This window comes from Takifugu rubripes, chromosome 7 (assembly GCF_901000725.2).
Source record: "Takifugu rubripes chromosome 7, fTakRub1.2, whole genome shotgun sequence".
In the NCBI taxonomy this organism is placed as follows: Eukaryota; Metazoa; Chordata; class Actinopteri; order Tetraodontiformes; family Tetraodontidae; genus Takifugu; species Takifugu rubripes.
Window position 1 is genome coordinate 1000582 of NC_042291.1, and position 17504 is coordinate 1018085.

The 17504-nt window shown below is 44.2% G+C and overlaps 2 protein-coding genes across 5 annotated transcripts; one reads left to right on the top strand and one right to left on the bottom strand.

Moving 5' to 3' along the window:
• Positions 1-719: 719 nt before the first annotated feature.
• Positions 720-11592, bottom strand: LOC105416604 (trithorax group protein osa). Of its 2 annotated transcripts, none has more exons than XM_029839227.1 (9): positions 11431-11592; positions 11237-11294; positions 7402-7749; positions 6142-6408; positions 5298-5585; positions 4862-4984; positions 4734-4774; positions 2371-4212; positions 720-2067 (listed from the first exon to the last, which is right to left on the bottom strand). In XM_029839227.1, exons 2-9 carry the CDS (start codon positions 11274-11276, stop codon positions 2044-2046), a joined length of 2973 nt encoding a protein of 990 aa, XP_029695087.1. In that variant the 5' UTR covers positions 11277-11294; positions 11431-11592; the 3' UTR covers positions 720-2043. The 2 variants fall into 2 exon arrangements, with proteins under 2 accessions (XP_029695087.1, XP_029695085.1); XM_029839225.1 differs by having other exon boundaries at positions 720-2073; positions 11431-11591.
• On the top strand, positions 5361-17492 carry LOC105416603 (uncharacterized). 3 transcript variants are annotated; one of them, XM_029839230.1, is made up of 7 exons: positions 5361-5494; positions 12841-13025; positions 13335-13394; positions 13832-14197; positions 15217-15456; positions 16765-16861; positions 17032-17492. In XM_029839230.1, the coding sequence occupies exons 1-7, from the start codon at positions 5457-5459 to the stop codon at positions 17090-17092; spliced, it is 1047 nt and encodes a 348-aa protein (XP_029695090.1). In that variant the 5' UTR covers positions 5361-5456; the 3' UTR covers positions 17093-17492. The 3 variants fall into 3 exon arrangements, with proteins under 3 accessions (XP_029695090.1, XP_029695089.1, XP_029695091.1); XM_029839229.1 differs by lacking the exon at positions 5361-5494 and adding an exon at positions 11074-11142; XM_029839231.1 differs by lacking the exon at positions 5361-5494 and adding an exon at positions 11260-11288.
• The last annotated feature ends 12 nt before the right edge of the window (positions 17493-17504 follow it).

Here is a 17504-nt window from a genome sequence, read left to right on the forward strand (position 1 = left end):
TGCACGCACCGCACTTGAATTATGCTTACCTTAAATTTGCACCTCCAGATGGGTGCGTAGACGATTACTTGCGGCAGTCAAAGTAAATCACAATAAATCAGTGTACTAAAACAACACAGGCAGATTTACAAATCGACCCAGAAAAGAAGTCCACTTCAGCATTTTCTGTGTTGTGACAGGACTCCACGCACTCACTTGCACTTTCAGGTCTTTTAACAGGACACACCACCGTTCACTTCACAACATACAGCCAACGGTTATACGCAGCAATGCATAAAATGGCCTCAAACTTTCCATAAATCAATGCTCTCACTTGGAACCGGTAGGCAAAATTGTAACCTTTCCATGTACCAGGTACTCAAATGCACTCCATCTTCACTCATTACAGTGCCAGACTAGCGTGAAGTGTCTCCGATAGTGAGCAGCGCGGCTGTTCATCAGAGGTGACGCACAAGTGGGAGCAGGGGATTGGGAGACTGATGAAGATGCGATTCCAACACGCACTCGGCGCCTCCGTAACAAAGCCGAGACATGCGAGGAGAATCAACACAGCGTTCACATACAACATGCATAATTAGGACTGTCGACACAGTTGGCGAATATGCGCTCCCGCTGCGACCAGCTCAGATTCACAGAAACCCCCAAAACAAAACCAGGCTAATCACAGCTGAAACGTGACGCCACCTCGATGGGAATAACAGGTTTTGTTTACACCGATAGAAAACACAATAGAAAACTCACTTTATTGTGGATCAATTTCATTTCACAAGGCCCGAAAAATGTATAAATACTTCCTGAGGAGTAAAGAAAAAAAGTGTGCTTTAAAACCACTTCAAGTGGACAATCAATAAATAAAATATTTACAGGTCATTTTTCTAATATAGCAAAACACTTTAGCCAGGAAGCTAAAACAGTGCAACCATCTTATTATGTATGCGCTCATATTTGCTTCACGCATAATTATAGACATAAATCTTTTAAAGGATGTAAACAATCAGGTTCGCAAATGAATAATTTCCCCCGCAAGTGGTGTGAGAGGTAAATGAAAACAGATGGAAGCTGTAATGAAATAATCGGCTGCACAGTGCACATGTGCACGCTTAGTCGCAGCCGTTTCTGAACATTCATAAAAATTGCTTCCCTTGTTCCTATAGCATTGCAAATTTATAAATACATTAAAGTAATGCCACCCTCACACTGGATCTAATGTGCTGTCAATGGGCACAGACAGTAAATTATTCCAGCATGCTTTTTCAGCAGAAAGCCACTCAGCTTTTTGTGCTCACAGCAGAGCGTGATTATTTTCCAAGTAATTTAAGTCTCATAAAAGCATTTAATTAATAAGCACCCATCCATTCCTAGGATCCCCTTCATATTTAGCTGAGCATTACTTCTGGGCACCACTGATGTGTATCCCCTTAATTGAGAAGTGTCATGAGAGGCATATGTAAACAGAGTAAAAAAAATACATGGCTGCATGTACATTATAGACAAATTCTCCTTTCATAGCTGTCACTGTTCCCAAGTGCATCTTGCGTGAGGTTGCTTGTCATTCAGTCCATCACCATCAGACCTTACAAAGTGTCAGACACGCGGGTGGCTCTGCAAACGTGCATTTCAAATGGGCTCTGTCAAGTGGGGCTGTACAGTTTTGACGATGAATGGCTAATGGGATGCGAGTGTGGTCAAGAGCCATGGTTCACTAACCCTGTCTGGTCTGAGGAGGCTCCTGGCAAAGGCTGATGCATGGCCAGTGCATTTAAAGGCACAACAATTCAAAACATGAGTGCAGGCGTCACTATATGTGTCTAGTTAAATAAGTCTTATTTGCTATTATATTGGCATTATTTAGCATATTTCATTTGGAAATTAAAAAAAAAGCTTAAAAACAGTAGCGTGGAGCACTTGGTATGGAGACAACAAAAATGGCAGTTTTGGGGGGGAGACAGTCTTTTCCTGGTGGTACATTGGATCATGTCTGTCAGCTGTTTGTTTGTCAGTGGATGCAGGGCATGGTACAAGGTTGTCTGCTGACATCTGTCATCATCTCATCCTCCCTCTGTGAGCCTGTTGCTGGAGAGACACAATAAGCTCTTCATTTTCCAACATGTCATGTAGAGAAAGGCAGAACCTCTGACGTAAAGTCACTTTTCTAAACTGCCGCGGTGTCAGAACAACTGAAGTCTAAATGCATGTTTCTGCCACTCAGAAGACTGTCAGAAGACTCAGAAAAATGCCATCAAGCACGGGAAAAGAAATTCACGCAGAAGTGCAAACGGCTGGAAACACGATGCAACGGCAGTGGGAGTTGATCTGGCTTTAGCTCGGAAACATTATTTACGATGTTATTATTTGCGATGGTGAACTCACCTGCCGTGGGTGAGTGGTGTGGGTGGTGGGTCTGTGCCCGTGGGCGTGAGCGTGGCCGTGCCTGTGTGGCATTTGACCAGGTACAGTGGCATGATGCTGACGCCCGTTGTGACGCTGTTGTGTCTGGTGGGGTCGCTGGGCCACTGGTACGTTAACTGGAGGTCTCGGGGGCTGAGGTCCTCTACCTGGGGATCTGTGCTGGACGTGTTTCTTGGGCAATGACTGAAACTGTGCGAGAGCGATGGCGGGAGGCGGAGTTGGAGGGTGTGGCACGCCGGCAGCGGGGGGAGGAGCTTGCGTCTGTGGGCCAGGGTGAAGCAGCGCAGCCTGGGTCTGTTGTCTGCGGTTCGGAAAGGTTTCAGTCCTGTGAGAGTGCTCTCTAAGTGCAGCCTGCGTGAGGTTACTGGGGTTAGCCTGTGAAGCGGACGTGGGCCCTGGAGCCGCGCCTCCTTGGCGAGGTTGCTTGGCACCATTGGCGACAGGCTGTGCCTCTGCGCCCTTGTCTTGTGCTGGGTTTTGGCTTGGTAGCGCTCTGCGTTGTGGGGCCACGTGCGCCTGTGGAAGGTGATTAGGATCAGCCAAAGCCCTCGTATCACTCCCCCGCGGTGCATCGCGTCCCTGTTGGGACGTGTGTCCCTGTGAGACAACAGAATGCCCTACAGAGACCTCCTGGCTTGAGCGAGGTCTTGTCTGGGGGCTGTTATCGTTTGTGCTTTCATGCCTGGAGGCGATCAGGGTTGTGATCAGGCCTCTGATGCCTTGCTGAGCGGGGGGGCTTCTGCGTGTGTAGTCTGCATTCTGAATTTCTGTAGCGCTGCGACTGTTTGGGATGAGATCAGCTGAACGGCTCCTCGTCAGTCTTTCTGTGGGTGCTGGCCCATTTCTAGCCGGAGCCCTTCTTCGGGGGGCGCTTTCGCTTTGAGACAGTGGTCTGTTTTGGACTTCTCTAATGGGAGGGCGGGGTGTGTAGTCTGTAGTATTAGAGGAGCTCTCTGGTGATGTTTGCCCTTGTCGAGCTGTTCCACCGGGATACGCTGGAGTCCCATGTAGGAGATCCCAGGGCATCTGCTGGGGAGACAAGCTGGCAGGTGTATTTTCTCTACTGGAGATTCTTCCAGATGTCCTGCGAGGTTCTGAGTCCTGCAGGTACGTCTGTGTGTTTGCATTGCGTTGTAATGTGGTAACCCTGTGCGTGTATCCAGTAGGGATAAGTCCAGCCTGAGCGGCTTCTCGATGGCCATTAAATCGGTCATCGTTTTGGTAGGACAGCCAATTCTGCACTGCAGGATTCGAACGTCCCACGTGCGTTAAATTTTCTGGGGCTTGTGAAGCATTATTATTGGATGCGCTGTTAAATGGAAATGAGCTCTCTTGCTGGGTCTGATGGCCATTAGCTGAGAATGAGTTAAGATTGACATGAATGGTGGGCACCTGTGCCCCGTTGTTCTGCTGGGCTGTTTGAGATGGTGTGTTAAGGCTGACGTGGACTGCTGGCAGCTGACCACCGCCCTGAGCAGGACCAGACTGGATGAGAATGTTGGGATTTTGCTGCTGCACGTTTGTGTTTACGTTCTGGTCGTCAGCTCGTGTGAAAGCTGGATTGTCAATGCCATTGTGAGGATATGGGTTGTTGTTGTTCCTAATCGATGCATGTGAGACTCCATTGGTGTGCGTATGATCGGTTTGTCTGTGTGTGTTGGAGTTGTGCTGGCCGTTCCGGAGTGCCTGGGGGTTGCTGCGGTCTCGCTGTGGGGATGTGTATAAGTTTTCATAGTTGCGAGCATGGGTGATCTGAGGACCTTGGTCCACAATCCTTGCACCAGTGGTTTGTGGCTGTGGAGGCTTAATAAATGCAGATGTAAAAGAAGAACACACAGAAAAGACAGATAAATAGATGAAAAGCCCTTTAGCCACATGACATGGACAACAAACAAGAAATTAACAGCATGTCTATAAATGTTGGTTAAACACCACCTGTTGGAAAATGTTGCCCAAATTCATAGTTGGGTAAAAAAAAAAAAAAAGACATAACGTAAAAATAATTAAGCATATAAATCATGCTTATCTAGGAATGATATCTAAAAGCAAATTATGTTGGATTCTAAATGTTTTACTGATAAATGAGATAAAGAATGGCACATTTCTTCACTCTCTTTTGATCTTCTCATCCTGGCCACTTGTCAGGCTACAAAATGTCTGTTATCTGTCTGCCAGCAAAAAAATAAACTGCATAATTACATCCAATAAAGATCTATAATGTAAGGGCTGTGTGTGACCTATTTACACAGTTTTAAGGGAACTTTAAAACACACGGAACTGGAACTCCAACCATTAATTTATTGACATTTCCCCTTTAGACTTACTGTAGGTCTGAGCGGTGGGTTGTTTTTCTGCACTTCTTGCGCTGCAACAACACAAAACAAAAACCACAATATGCCTCATTTATAAAAAGAATGGAACAAAACACCCAAAATTGGGAACAGTGGCATACCTCTTCTCCTTCTCCCTCTATTCCTCCTTCTCCAAAGTAATATGAACAAGATTAAAATCAAGATAAGCAGCAAAAAACAGCCGATTACAATCCCTGCCACTTCCCCTCCATCGAGACATGTTCCTGAAATTGAAAAGAATGGCAACAAAGGGAGAGAATTAATAAAGATAAAGGGTCTCGAGTTCAGACAGATGAGTGTAGAAAACACAAGCCAGAAGTAAAGAATGATAACCTAATAGCAGGAACAGAAAGGAATAAAATGGGGGGAGGAGGTGTGTGTGAAAGTCACAGAATGACTTTGACCACATTCTCAAGAGATCAATCTCTCAGAATTCTTTCTGTCTTTCTCCTGTCAGGAAGACAGATACAGGGTTGGAGTCCAAAACCAACTGTCATCATTATCAGTCACAAGAGGTCAGCATCCACCATAACTCACCGACGATGGCCAAGTTGGTCTCCTGCTCAGATGTGCCTCCTGTTATGCTGTTTCTGGCTGTGCAGACGTACTGGCCGCTTTCATCAGTTGAGACGGTTTGGATCCTGAGCACCCCACTGTCTGGCTGGTTGGACACGACCGGCTGTCCGTCACGTTGCCATGAGAAGAGGGCAGGGGGCAGCGAGTCCGATATGCAGGTGAGACGCACCGTCTGTCCAAGTAACACATCTCCTCCCCCAACACAGTCTTTTGGGGTATCTTTGGTCAGCACGGGGGTGTCAGGGCCATCTGGTTCAGTGATGAGAGGAAACTGCCATCAGTATCCTGGACATTTGCTTTCAAGTACAAAATATCTGCTTGTGAAAACAATTGATTCAGAAAGATCAATAGTTTGTTTTTAACGCTCTCAACATATGACCAAAATAGTGATGCAGCTCTGTACATTCTGAACAAATGTAAAGTAATTAATCATTTAGATTTAACTTTCTGCTGACGTGCGTGGTCCTGGTCATGACCGTTAAATGTTTACAATGGTAAATTACAACATTATCATGCGAAAGGAATTAAAATCATGAATGCTGTGCATATCTGCACTACAGCAACATGATAATGCACAATAACATATTAGACCATTCATGTGAAAAGGTCCGAAAGCTTTAGTTATTGTTGTTTAAATGTGCCAAACGTTTGATGAGTTGCGAAATAAATGTCAAAAGGACACTTAACAGCGCAAAAACAAAGGAAGTGGATGAATGTTGCATGATTCCGAGCACTAGTTGTGGTAAGAAGCTGTTTTTGCTGTGGCTACAGCAGCTACCGATTGCACCATTCACCGTAAACTCACAGTACACAGTGATGCTCCGTGTGGCTGTTTGAGCACTGATGGCATTGCTGGCAGTGCAGGTGTACTCCCCAGCATCGCTCCGCTGTGCCGGGGTGATAACCAGAGAATCGCCCGTGATGGTGATCCTTGCATCAGGGCTGATGGTTGCGCCTCCTTTGCCCCACTGGACCGTAATCTCTGTCCCAGCCGTCCAGGTGCACCTCAAAGACACATTTCTTCCCTCCGCCGCTACTGTGGGGACAAGCAGACCGATCCCCGCTACTGCATCTACAAGAAGGGGAGAAAAATGGTTCCTCAAAAGGCTTAAAAACATGAAGATGCAGAGACAAAATAGATGGTAGTGGTGCGATTTTGTTTAGGATAATTTGCCGTTATCAGAGAAAGTGAAAGTGGATTAGAGATGCTATTCAGATTGAGGCACAGATGGTCAGCAGGGAGGGCAGATGGTATGAGTGGTAGCCTAGGAGCGCCTTGGCAGGCGTCCCAAGTTCAAGAATTGGAGGGAAAGAAGAGGGGTCATATTGACTGAGGTGGCTGACTGAGAAAGAAAAACACAGGAGCTACAAGAAACAAAAACATTCCAGCAACAACCAAACAGGTTTATTCAGTGGTATTTTCACACTTTCTGCAAAGACCTTTCCCCTCACAATTTCTGCTCCCTCCCCCATTTCCTGAGTAAGCAGCTGCGAGTGGCGTTCACAGACATGAATGTTCCGTGATGTGAAAAAGCTGTTTGCGAGTTTAAAGGATGTGACCTTTCTGCAATAATAGTCTACAGCTTCAAACAATTAGGTCACCCAGCCACCCCATTAGCGCCGGTGGCGCGAGGCATGAGAGAGCCTGTACATCATCCCTCCAGCGTGGGCTGAAAACGCAGAAGAGACACTGTAGTTCTGGCTCCATCATGGTGCTGCATACAAATAAATGCAAAAACTGTATTTCTGGAACTGGGATTCTACACCTAGCTACAGTATCAAACATCTAAATGTATGACCAATGCATAACTAATTTGTATTAATTAACAGACATGCCAGAGCTACTAGTTCACTTGATTCAATCCCTTTATTAATTTTACCTCACCCACTATGGGTCACTAATTTTATTAAACCTCACAGACGGAAAGCACTTACTCCCTGTACCCTCCCTCTTTAAGCCCTCTTTTGTCTTTTTAACATCCCTGATCTGCTCATGTCCTCCCTCTCCTGCACACTTCAACCTTTTCATCCGTCATCCTCACAGGAACAGGACTTTATCTCTTACCGAATACTCTCAGCTGGACTGACTTGGAATTAGGATCCAGGCCAGTTGTAGCAGACGGGATCACCTGCACGGAGTAGTTCCCCTTGTCCTGGAGCCGCGTACCCACTATTCGGAGTTGGGTGGCAGAAATGCTGAGTCTGCCCAGGAACTGGTCCACTGGGTTAATGACCGAGGTTCCTCCAGCCCACACACCCAGGGTTTGTCCTTGGTACTGCCATGTCATAGACAGGACCTGAGATACTGTCAGCACAGTGAACACTACCTCTGAACCTGTTTGAGCCACCAGTGGGTCTGTCTGGAACTGAATCTGTACCAGGTCTTGAGCCAGTACACAGGAAGTGAGGAGGACTGAGGAGAAAATAAGAGAAAACAGTGAATCAAAGATGCGCAACAAAGAAAATTGTCCATAGTTGGGTTTTCCCCCCCACCCCATATGGCAAAAGATGTGGCAATTATAAATGCTGAAACTCCCAACATTCAAAACCAAAATCAAGGTTTGTTTGTTTGTTGAAATCTTTTTTTATTATTATTTTAAGAGGAACATTTCCACTGGGCTCTAATTTCATACATGCCCCGTTATCATGCTAATATTTGATGTTAGCGAGAGTGGGGTAAGTTGAAGCACTTTTTAATGATGCCATCTTCTTGGCTAGGAAAAATTACAGCATAAAAACAAAACTAAAACAATTTTCAAGCACCTACTTGGTATTTCAACAATTAGAGCTTCCACCCACTAAAGAACAGGGCAGATACAAAGACTGCAGGACAGAAAAATAACACAAGTGAAGGCCAAAACCTTTTGTAACTTGACTATAACGTTCTTCCTTCGAACAAGGCTTTTTATTACTCAACTAATTACTCCACATTCCAGCCTCGAAGGCTGACAGGAAATATTAAGTGCTGCTGTGTGCGTGCAGCTCCTCCTGCCTTTTCAGTTTGAGGTAACATCTTCAGCACATCACTTTGTGGAAAAAAAAAGGGCCTCATCATTTTCCTTGAAGGCACAGGAGGGTTTCTCATTGGCAGCACTTCACCGGAATCTTGCACTCACGTCATCACCTTCCATGATTCTGTAGCTTCTGTATTTGGTTTCAAGTTTTAAGAACAACAGTAGCCGCCTAACAGATCCCTGTTTCTTGGTTCGCTTGGCTCAGCCTCAGAGCTCTCATTATCGGATTGCACGTGTCATCGGATGGGATGGCGACATTATTTTCATTTCTTCATAACCCTCACCCTGCTCTGGGCCCTGTACTGTGGTCACACCAGCTTCATCAACATTAAAAAGGATGTTTAGAGGGAATTTATGCCTGTAAAAAACAAGTAGATTAAATTAATGAAGCAGCCATGGACTTCTCCCCTTCACATGGACCCATACATTAACGGTGATGGGGGAATATATGGTCACATGACTCTAAATTTGCACTACTGCCTCAATACTGGGAGTGAGCCATCTTACAAAGCAGCTCTCCCCTAACATCAGCTGAGGCTGGTCAATATCATTAAATATCAAGTCTTTTGAAACAGTGACCCCAGAAACCTAGTAGGTTTATCAAGTTTTGCATAGCTGATTAAATGTTTCAAATCAAATTAATCTTTATTGATATAGCGTCTTTTACAATCAAAATTGTTTCAAGGCACTTTCCAGAATCCCAGGGCCTAACCCCAGACAAGGTGGCAAGGAAAAACTCCCCTTTAACAGGAAGAAACCTTGAGCAGGAGAGGAGAGGAGAGGAGAGGAGAGGAGAGGAGAGGAGAGGAGAGGAGAGGAGAGGAGAGGAGAGGAGAGGGAACAGGTAGAGGATAGAATGGAGAGGAGAGGAGAGGAAGGAGGGAGGACAGGTAGATGATATAATGGAGAGGAGAAGAGAGGAGAGGAGAGGACGAGCACAGAAACACATACAAAAATACACTATTTATGCATTTCAGACCCACACTGGTCAAACGAATGTTTCCAGATGAGTTCAAGATTCAAGTTCAGCATCTTATGACAAATAAATCCACAACTATGACCCCGTGCTGCTCTTGGGACTCATGAGTGAGGTACACAGATTTTCCACTCATGTCATATGTGCCAACTTTCTTCCAAGAGTCAGTGGTGCATGAGCAATTTTTCAGAAACAAAGGAGATTGTCCACATTTAGGGTTTAGCCGCTACGTGGTGCTTGCCCATTTGTGTGTGAAGATAGTGGGGGGAAAAATGCGTTGAAGTATTGGCAGGCTGCGCCAGTGCTTGTTTGTGTTGTTATTACAGTTTCAGGCACAGACCGAAAGGCTGCATTTTCAATGGCCTTTCGCTGGCATATAAAATGGTAGCACGCAACAGCGCTCTGGTCAGTGAATTATGGTGAAGGAAATCAATACAGCCCTGATCGGTCTCACTGGACTGACTTTACACTATTTTTCACAGGGAAGCATAGCATGAAATGACAAAGGCCAACAGCAAGATGGATTTTAGACAAGAGAAGTGTTTCAGTGCCAAATTTAAAATATCAATAGCCTTGTTGCTGTTACAGAGATGACAGGAAGATAAAGAGCCTTGAGTAAGAACTGAGAAACTCCCTGAGTGACAAAGCATAATAGCAAATGCAAGAGGAACATATTTGTTTGCAAATCTACCATAATAGTTGTATTTTGCTATGCTGCATAACCAATATGTTTTAAGCGATTTAGTTGAATTTTCCGTCAAGAAATGACAGCATGACCCTATGGAACCTGATTAAATTATTAACCACCACGAATATGGAATACCTGAAAATTCTATATTTCCTGTCTCAGGGGGGGAATCAGCAATTTACTCGCACCGTTTATTCAGGGACGCATACATTAACATGCAGGTACTTAAAATAAAATGAGATTTGGTCACCTGTGCAGCTTTAATTCCTACTTTATAGGAAGGAAATAGCAAAGTTATGTTACGAGAATATTGTGGATTAGGCTACTACCTTTTTCTCATCAACACTAACACGTCCTCTATAAAATGAGCCAAAGAAAACATAGCAAACAGAATAAATATGTAAAGTAGAGCAGATTTGCTTGATTGTGCTGCATCCATTGCTGTGGTACTACACACCAGAGTCCCTATAGATGTTAAATCTTTCTGAAAATGTTCATACCCTTTTTTCGTTCATTTATTATACATAATTCACACACTTGTTAATATGATCTATATCACTGCAGTCATCAGTTTTTAATTTATTTCTAATTTATTGACCTATTAAAGAATCGATTTGGTCAAAGACATCAATGATCGCCAAGTGGAAAAGTGGTCCAGATTTAAAGAATGGCAACTTGTAATAGAAGTTTTTCGGACTGACACTCACCAAAATATGGCTACAATTGTTTCTAAATTGTGAGCGCAGCAGATTTAACAATGATTTAATCAATCATAATAAAAATTAAAGAACATTTCTCGTCATGCAAAGCACAGAGTCCCACCAGGAGGATGTAAAATGTTTACTGTAGATGTCTGAAAGTAACTTTCAGGACAGGAAATATACCTTTTGATACGGTCAGATTCGGGTTTATCTTGTTTAATGGGCGTGTATTTTGTGTAAATGGGTGTCGTATTTTATAAACTCTGAGTTTGTATTAAAATATGCAGCAATTGAGTGCGTGAGATTTCAGCTGTGAGGCAGGAGTGAAGGCAACACGTGACGCGTTTATGGCGTAAACAGGAATGAAGACGCGCAGGTTTCAGAGGGTTCAGGCGAGTTCTCCAGTTGACCACAACTGTTTGAAAAAGTGTGTGAAACGATACACATCCACTCCATTCAGCCACAGACTCAACTTTCGACTGTTTTCGCCCATACTGAGGAAACTTAGAGATGGTCATTACCTGTCAGTGACAGACTGGGAAAGAGCAAAGGTCCTCTCATGACGTCAGCCAGGTCGGTCTACGAAAACATTCATCTTTTTAGTATCCACATAAAACTCAACCTTATGCCCAAATTAAGCCCCAAAATATGTTAACTCGTAAAGACATTGGGTTCAATTCTTGCACAACGATGAGGTAAAGTTGAATAAACTTACCCCACACTATTTCCAACACGTTTGTGTTCATTTTGGACTGAATTCTTAGGCGGCTGGAACTTGTGTTTGCTAACTGGCTAGTGGCTTCAGCTTCCGTAGCATCCCCCTCACCTGTCCTCTTAAAGGCGCCGCACACCTTTATCTGACCTGTCCGACAGGTAAGTGGTGATCCGAGGGCCATTTTGGATAATAACAACATGTAATAAACTGCAAGTTATCCCATTTCCGTTTGTGCTTCAAAAACTAACTTGTGTTCATGAAAGTAGAAACTTTAATGTAACATGTACAAAGTATACATTTTTAATTTAATTATGACATCACATACACGCCATTTGCCTCTGATTCTGCTTAGCGCGTTAAGTATTTTCTTCTTTTACATCATTAATAGATGAAAATCAACAGAGTGCAGCTAGTTTATTTTCTTTTATGAAACACAACAGCTATGGACTGATGGTGTGTGGTTATATCATCTCTGCACATTTGACCTGGAGCCACATTTGCCCAGTTTAGTGGATTCATTTAAAGCATAAATAGCAAGATATGATTTAACATCCAGAGCCAGAGGCGTGTGAATGTTGATGTAGTTCAGCTATGCGTCAGCGCCACCCACTGGTTGGCCCCAGCTAACAACAGCTGTGTGCGCCACACCAAAAATTGTCTCCATTGTTTATTAATCCGTTGTAAAAATATCAATCACCTCATAACCAATAATCTGCTTTTTGCGACTGGACTTTGAAAATACTGGACTCTGTGTGTTTTTGCGAGATAATGCAAGAATGAGGATTTTTTTCCCCCAAATCATGTAAGTTCTTGCAACCAATGTAATTAAACTAATAAATCATCACTACATTTATAAGTTGTGGATTCTGAAGGTTTCTATTGTTTTCACTTAACTTGCTCAGGAGAATGAGAACCTGACTATTCTTGAAGATGCTCCCCAGTTGGGTGCAAGAGACAATTATTAGAGGAAAAATAAAAACGGGCTGACTTATGTATCGCGAACCACTTTACAATTCAGCATCAATAAACCAGATTGTGTCTGCAGGGCGACACAATGTTTGTGCTGGATAAGGTACAAAGTCTGTTTCAACATTGTCACTGGTTTCAGAAGAATATGACTACATTTTATCTAGGTTTATAAATAGCGGTGTGAAGAGACAAGTCTTAGATTTCTTGTTGTATTGCCAGCATGTCATGTGACCCATGTATAAAAAGGAGAGGGGAGTAAACCTATCTGACTTTAGAATGGATAGCTTGCTTATTATAGAACAAAATAGAAAGAGTTTGTACAGGAAAGAGGGGGGGCCAGGGCAGAGGAAGCAGCTTCAAACCAAAGTGCCTCCCACAGACAGCCTGCTTTATAGGCCGGACCTGACAGATGACGCCCTGAAACCTTTGCTTCTTCTGTAGGTTTCCAGCGTCCGCAGTAACAGCTGGGAAGCTGTCATCTCTGGGTTACTTCTTACGCTGCAATGTCAGCCGGTTCCTTCAGGACCGTGAATCTAAGCTGTGTCTAACTTGTGCCACACCTCAACACCAGGGGACGCAGACAGTGGGAGAGGTCTGTTGTAATTGTTTTGCTCAGCTTTGGAGAGGTAGGTGAATCCCAGGTCTCCAGGAAGGTTAAATTGGAGTTTTTGTGGGGGTTTTAAATCTAAATATGTGTATGGAGCTGTGAATTATAAGTGCCTGAGGTAATGAGAGTCAGATTTGACCCTGTTTTGTTCTGATTCCGATCCAGAATTGCCATCCAGGTACCACATAAATGCATTGTTGTGTCTTTAAATGCCTGTGCCTTGTGTTTTTGGGAGGATGGCATGGAATCATGAGGGTGGTGTCATCTGCAGAGGAAGTGTGCTGCTACATGAGCTCATGGACAAATTCCTGCTTGTGTCTCCTGTCAGGAGGTGCAATGGACCTGCAGCATTCTCTGTCCTGGAGGGTTGTCCTGCTGCTCCCCTTAAGTAAGGCCTTTTGAAAACCCTGAAAGAAAAGCAAAGATTTCTCTGCCTTTTGTGTTCCGGAAAGCTCGCAGCAGTAATTCGCTGTTGCTAACTCTCATCTGCCTGTAGAGTTAAGATGCTGATTAATATTCCCTGTGGTTAACGTGCAGGAGCCGTTAGGTCCGCTGCAGATTTGACACAGATTTTGGATATTGATGGATATCGCATTAGGCATGGCTGTCATGTGGTATAAATCATCCCTTTATGTAGTTTGACGGGAAGGGGCCATACATATTCATAGTACACGCTGTGGATGGAGATGAATTGCTGTGCCATTGTTGGTTTTATTAGCTTACACAATGCAAAGCGTCTCAAAGCCAACGGCTCTACGTGTCCACACTGATGAATATAAAACGTCGTTCATCACCTCATCGGTCACATCTCTCGCCGCCGTGCAGTGCCATGTGGTCTCCTCGCAATGTCAGTGCGCGTCCTTAATGAAGAGCCTGTGCACGTGATCCCCGGGACAGCTCTGCTTTTGAAAGCTGGCATGGAGCACGGACCCCTCGAAGATATCACCATGGTAACCTGGGAGCGGGAGCCTGAAGCTGGAGCCTCTCCTCAGAGAGTGACTCTGGCCACCTGTCCTGGCAGAAGATCCAAATGTTCCGGCTCGAGGTCAAACGTGCAGGTCAGCGTGGAGGAGCAGGAGACCACCCTTCAGCTGATGGGATACGGCGCTGAGGACAGCGGCGTGTACACTGTGACCATCACAGACCAACGAGGGGCCGAGATCAGCGCACAGTGCGTCGTCAGAACTTATGGTACGGTGACGGAACTTCTGATTAGTTAGCAGCGTCGATGAGTATCGACCGCTAAGTGTTGCTCATTCGACGCTCAGGAAAGTTAGTATGTAATTTAATTCTGGCTGTTACAATAGAAATTAGTTTGATTTAATTAGATTTTTAACGTCAGGCCAATTTTGGGTCAATACTGAGGTGATGCATTACCAAGATTACAGTGATTTATAGAATTATTGTATCATTCTATCATCAAATGTGCTTTGTTGGCCTTTCTTGTGGACTTTGAAAGAATGTTCTGTTTCACCCACTTCAGCTGTTGAATCCACATTAATTCCTAACATAATGTTGCAATGTTGCTTACAGGGGTGACATTTTTGGTGAATATTTAACCTTATTGCTTGACTGGTTTCGTTTACATGTAATATTTACGTGTAGTAGACGAAACGCCCAGCCAATAAACCCAATAATTACAGCATAACAAGATGAAAGCAGCTATATTCTCAGCTCTTTCCTCTCATCAACTTGCTTCCAAACTGCAGCTTAATTTCATGCCAGCATGCCTCGTTTTATTACTGCGGATGTTTAATCTAATTTTTTTTTTTAATGAAAAGCCTCAGTTTAAAATATGCGTGCAGGCTTTAATATATGGTGCTTTCTGAACGTGTCTGGACCTCCAGATGAACCTGTTTCGCTGTAGCACTCTAGTTTTGTGTCAGAGCACCGCCGCTTTTATTCCTCTTCTGTCTGCTCTCCCAGCAGCGATTCATCAGCTCCATCTTCTCCACACCTGCTTTCTCAGGTTCCAGGCTCTCCACCATCACATTCACCCACATTACAGCCTGCTCCCCTGCCTCATTACCGTCTCTGAATCCGAGCCAATTTCTCCTGACAGCTTTAAACGTCTCCCATGATTCTTTTTGACAGACCCCCTTGAAGAGCCATGGGCTGAACTCTTAACAGATAGACGCTTACGACTGAGCATTCCACATCATTTTCCCTCTTTTCAGTCTTCTCCTGCCGGCGGTTTTGTGTCTTTGCAGAGGCGGTGCACCACGTCTCAGTGAGCATCAACATATCTCATTCCTCGCTGCTTTGTGGCGAGGCCTGGGGAACAGACCCCCACTTCAGCTGGTTCTATGAGAGAGTTGCTGTCGACAACACAGTGGGAAGAGTCTCCAAAGATGGAGCGACGCTATACGTGACCAAGATGCCTTTCTGCGGCCACTTTACCTGCACAGTCAGCAACAAGCTGGGCTACAGTTCTGCCGCCTACACAGCAGGTACAAACCGAATGATCCAAACAGTGAGATTGTCTTAAAACTGTTGTTACAAGCAGATGCTCCAGAAATAATGAGTCATTAAAGTTTGTCAATATCTTGATGGCATTATTAAAGGGTCCAAAGAGTAAGATTTGGTGGCAACTAGTCATCTGAATTGGGAATATTGGTTTCTGGCAGCCAATATCAAATCTGGATCAATATTTGTACATGTCTCCACCTCCTAATTTAAATACAACAGACATTAGTATGCTGAGACAATTACAAAAACACATCTGCAAATATTAGCTGTTTTGGGGTTGTTTGTTTTTTGCTACATTTCTTTTAAATGTTCAGCTCTGTTCCTCATGCATTTATTACTTTTTAACTCAAAATTAATACCAAGCCCAGCCCAGCAGCTGCTGTGTGTGTGTGTGTGTGTGTGTGTGTTTGTGTGCAGACACAAACCCTGAAAATCCTGACAAAATTAAATATTGAGACACTTTCCCGCCATTCTGTTTTTATTTTAATCTTTGTTCTTATTACATTTCTCCGCATGCATAAATGTTCTTGCCGCCCCCTCTCCCATAAAGAGCCTTGTTAATCTCCCTGTTTTGGCTTTGCAGCCTATGAGTGTTTGGTTCTCGTCTGACGCTGAGCTTGGTTTCCCCTCAGCAGACAACTGTCTTTGGCAATAAAGCCCATAAAAACCAAACAAATGTGTGTTAGATTGAGGCCAGGTGAAGCATTTAGCAACAGAGAGCGTCAGATATTTCCCCGGGGAGCTGGTGGAGACCCAAATCGCTTTAAGAAGCCAGACTTTTGGATTTACGCTCACCAGCTGGCAAAAGCACAATTCCAAAGGAATACTAATATCACTACACAAGTTAAACAAGGATAAGAATGCAATCCTGCACATGCCTCATCCATTACAATGACCTTGATTTGCTGGTATCACAGACATTAACATTAAAGATGGTCTTTAACTGTCCAGCACGGCTGGACGGGTGATAAACAACCTGTTTGTAGCCCCGTCAATATTCACACGGGAAAGCTGTTTCGATCTGGAACTGATTGCGTCTTCTGCTCATCGCTGGTGGCTTTTTGCTGATAAATTTCCTGCAACACAATCGATAAATCATCGGCGCTGTAGCCGTTAAGCAGGTGAGATGGACGCAGATTTGCCAGGAGCAGCCATCCAAAGGCACTGGGAATATGTTTACTTTAATTATTCCTTTTCAGTCATGCCCTGGTTGGATTGATCTATTTGAATTCGCCGTAACTTCTGTGTTCTTGTCCCTCGTGTGCGGGTGTGTTATTCCTGGACGGCAGCGCCATGTGAGACAGAGGACAGAGGGACAACAGCTGCTGTGGTTTGTCTCATCCTCCTGCTCCTCTTAGCAGGCGTGCTGGTGTTTCTGCTCTGGAGGTACACACTCATGTGCATTAAAGCTTCGAAATAAGTCCTCCAGCATGGACAGTGACACACATAAGGCCTGGCAGACTCGGGATTGTGTGCTGACAAGACAATTAGAGGGTTTGCTCAAGGGTTCGCACGGTTTGTCAGGTGGCGTTTGATCAGACCTGGTTTCTTTTCAGACAACACCGGCACAGTCGCAGAGGAGAGCGGCTGCGGGAAGATTTGGATGACACCATCTGAAGAAAGGATTTCTCTGACGGGACGACTGGAAGTGCAGCGGAACTTCCTGTCAACATTAAGACCTTGAACTGGAGAGCAAGCCGCCTGCGGTGAATTAGGAGTCTAAAGCTGATATGTCCCCCCCTTTTTTTAATCACCATGAACATATTGTAATGTGTACTTGTGTAATGTGTATAACAGAATATTGAAAGCATCAGTCCTTTGACTACATGATTTTATTCTGACTATTCTTACTATGATTAAGCTTGTGGGCAACAACACTTACTTAATCTTAATGGCTGATTGATAGTCAGAAGGACACTGATGTTGAAAATGCTGTTTGTCAAGAGCAAAACAAGGAAAATGTACCTTTTTTTGCAAATATATATACCGTATATAGTTTCAATTATAGAATAATGCTTGAGTCTAGTTT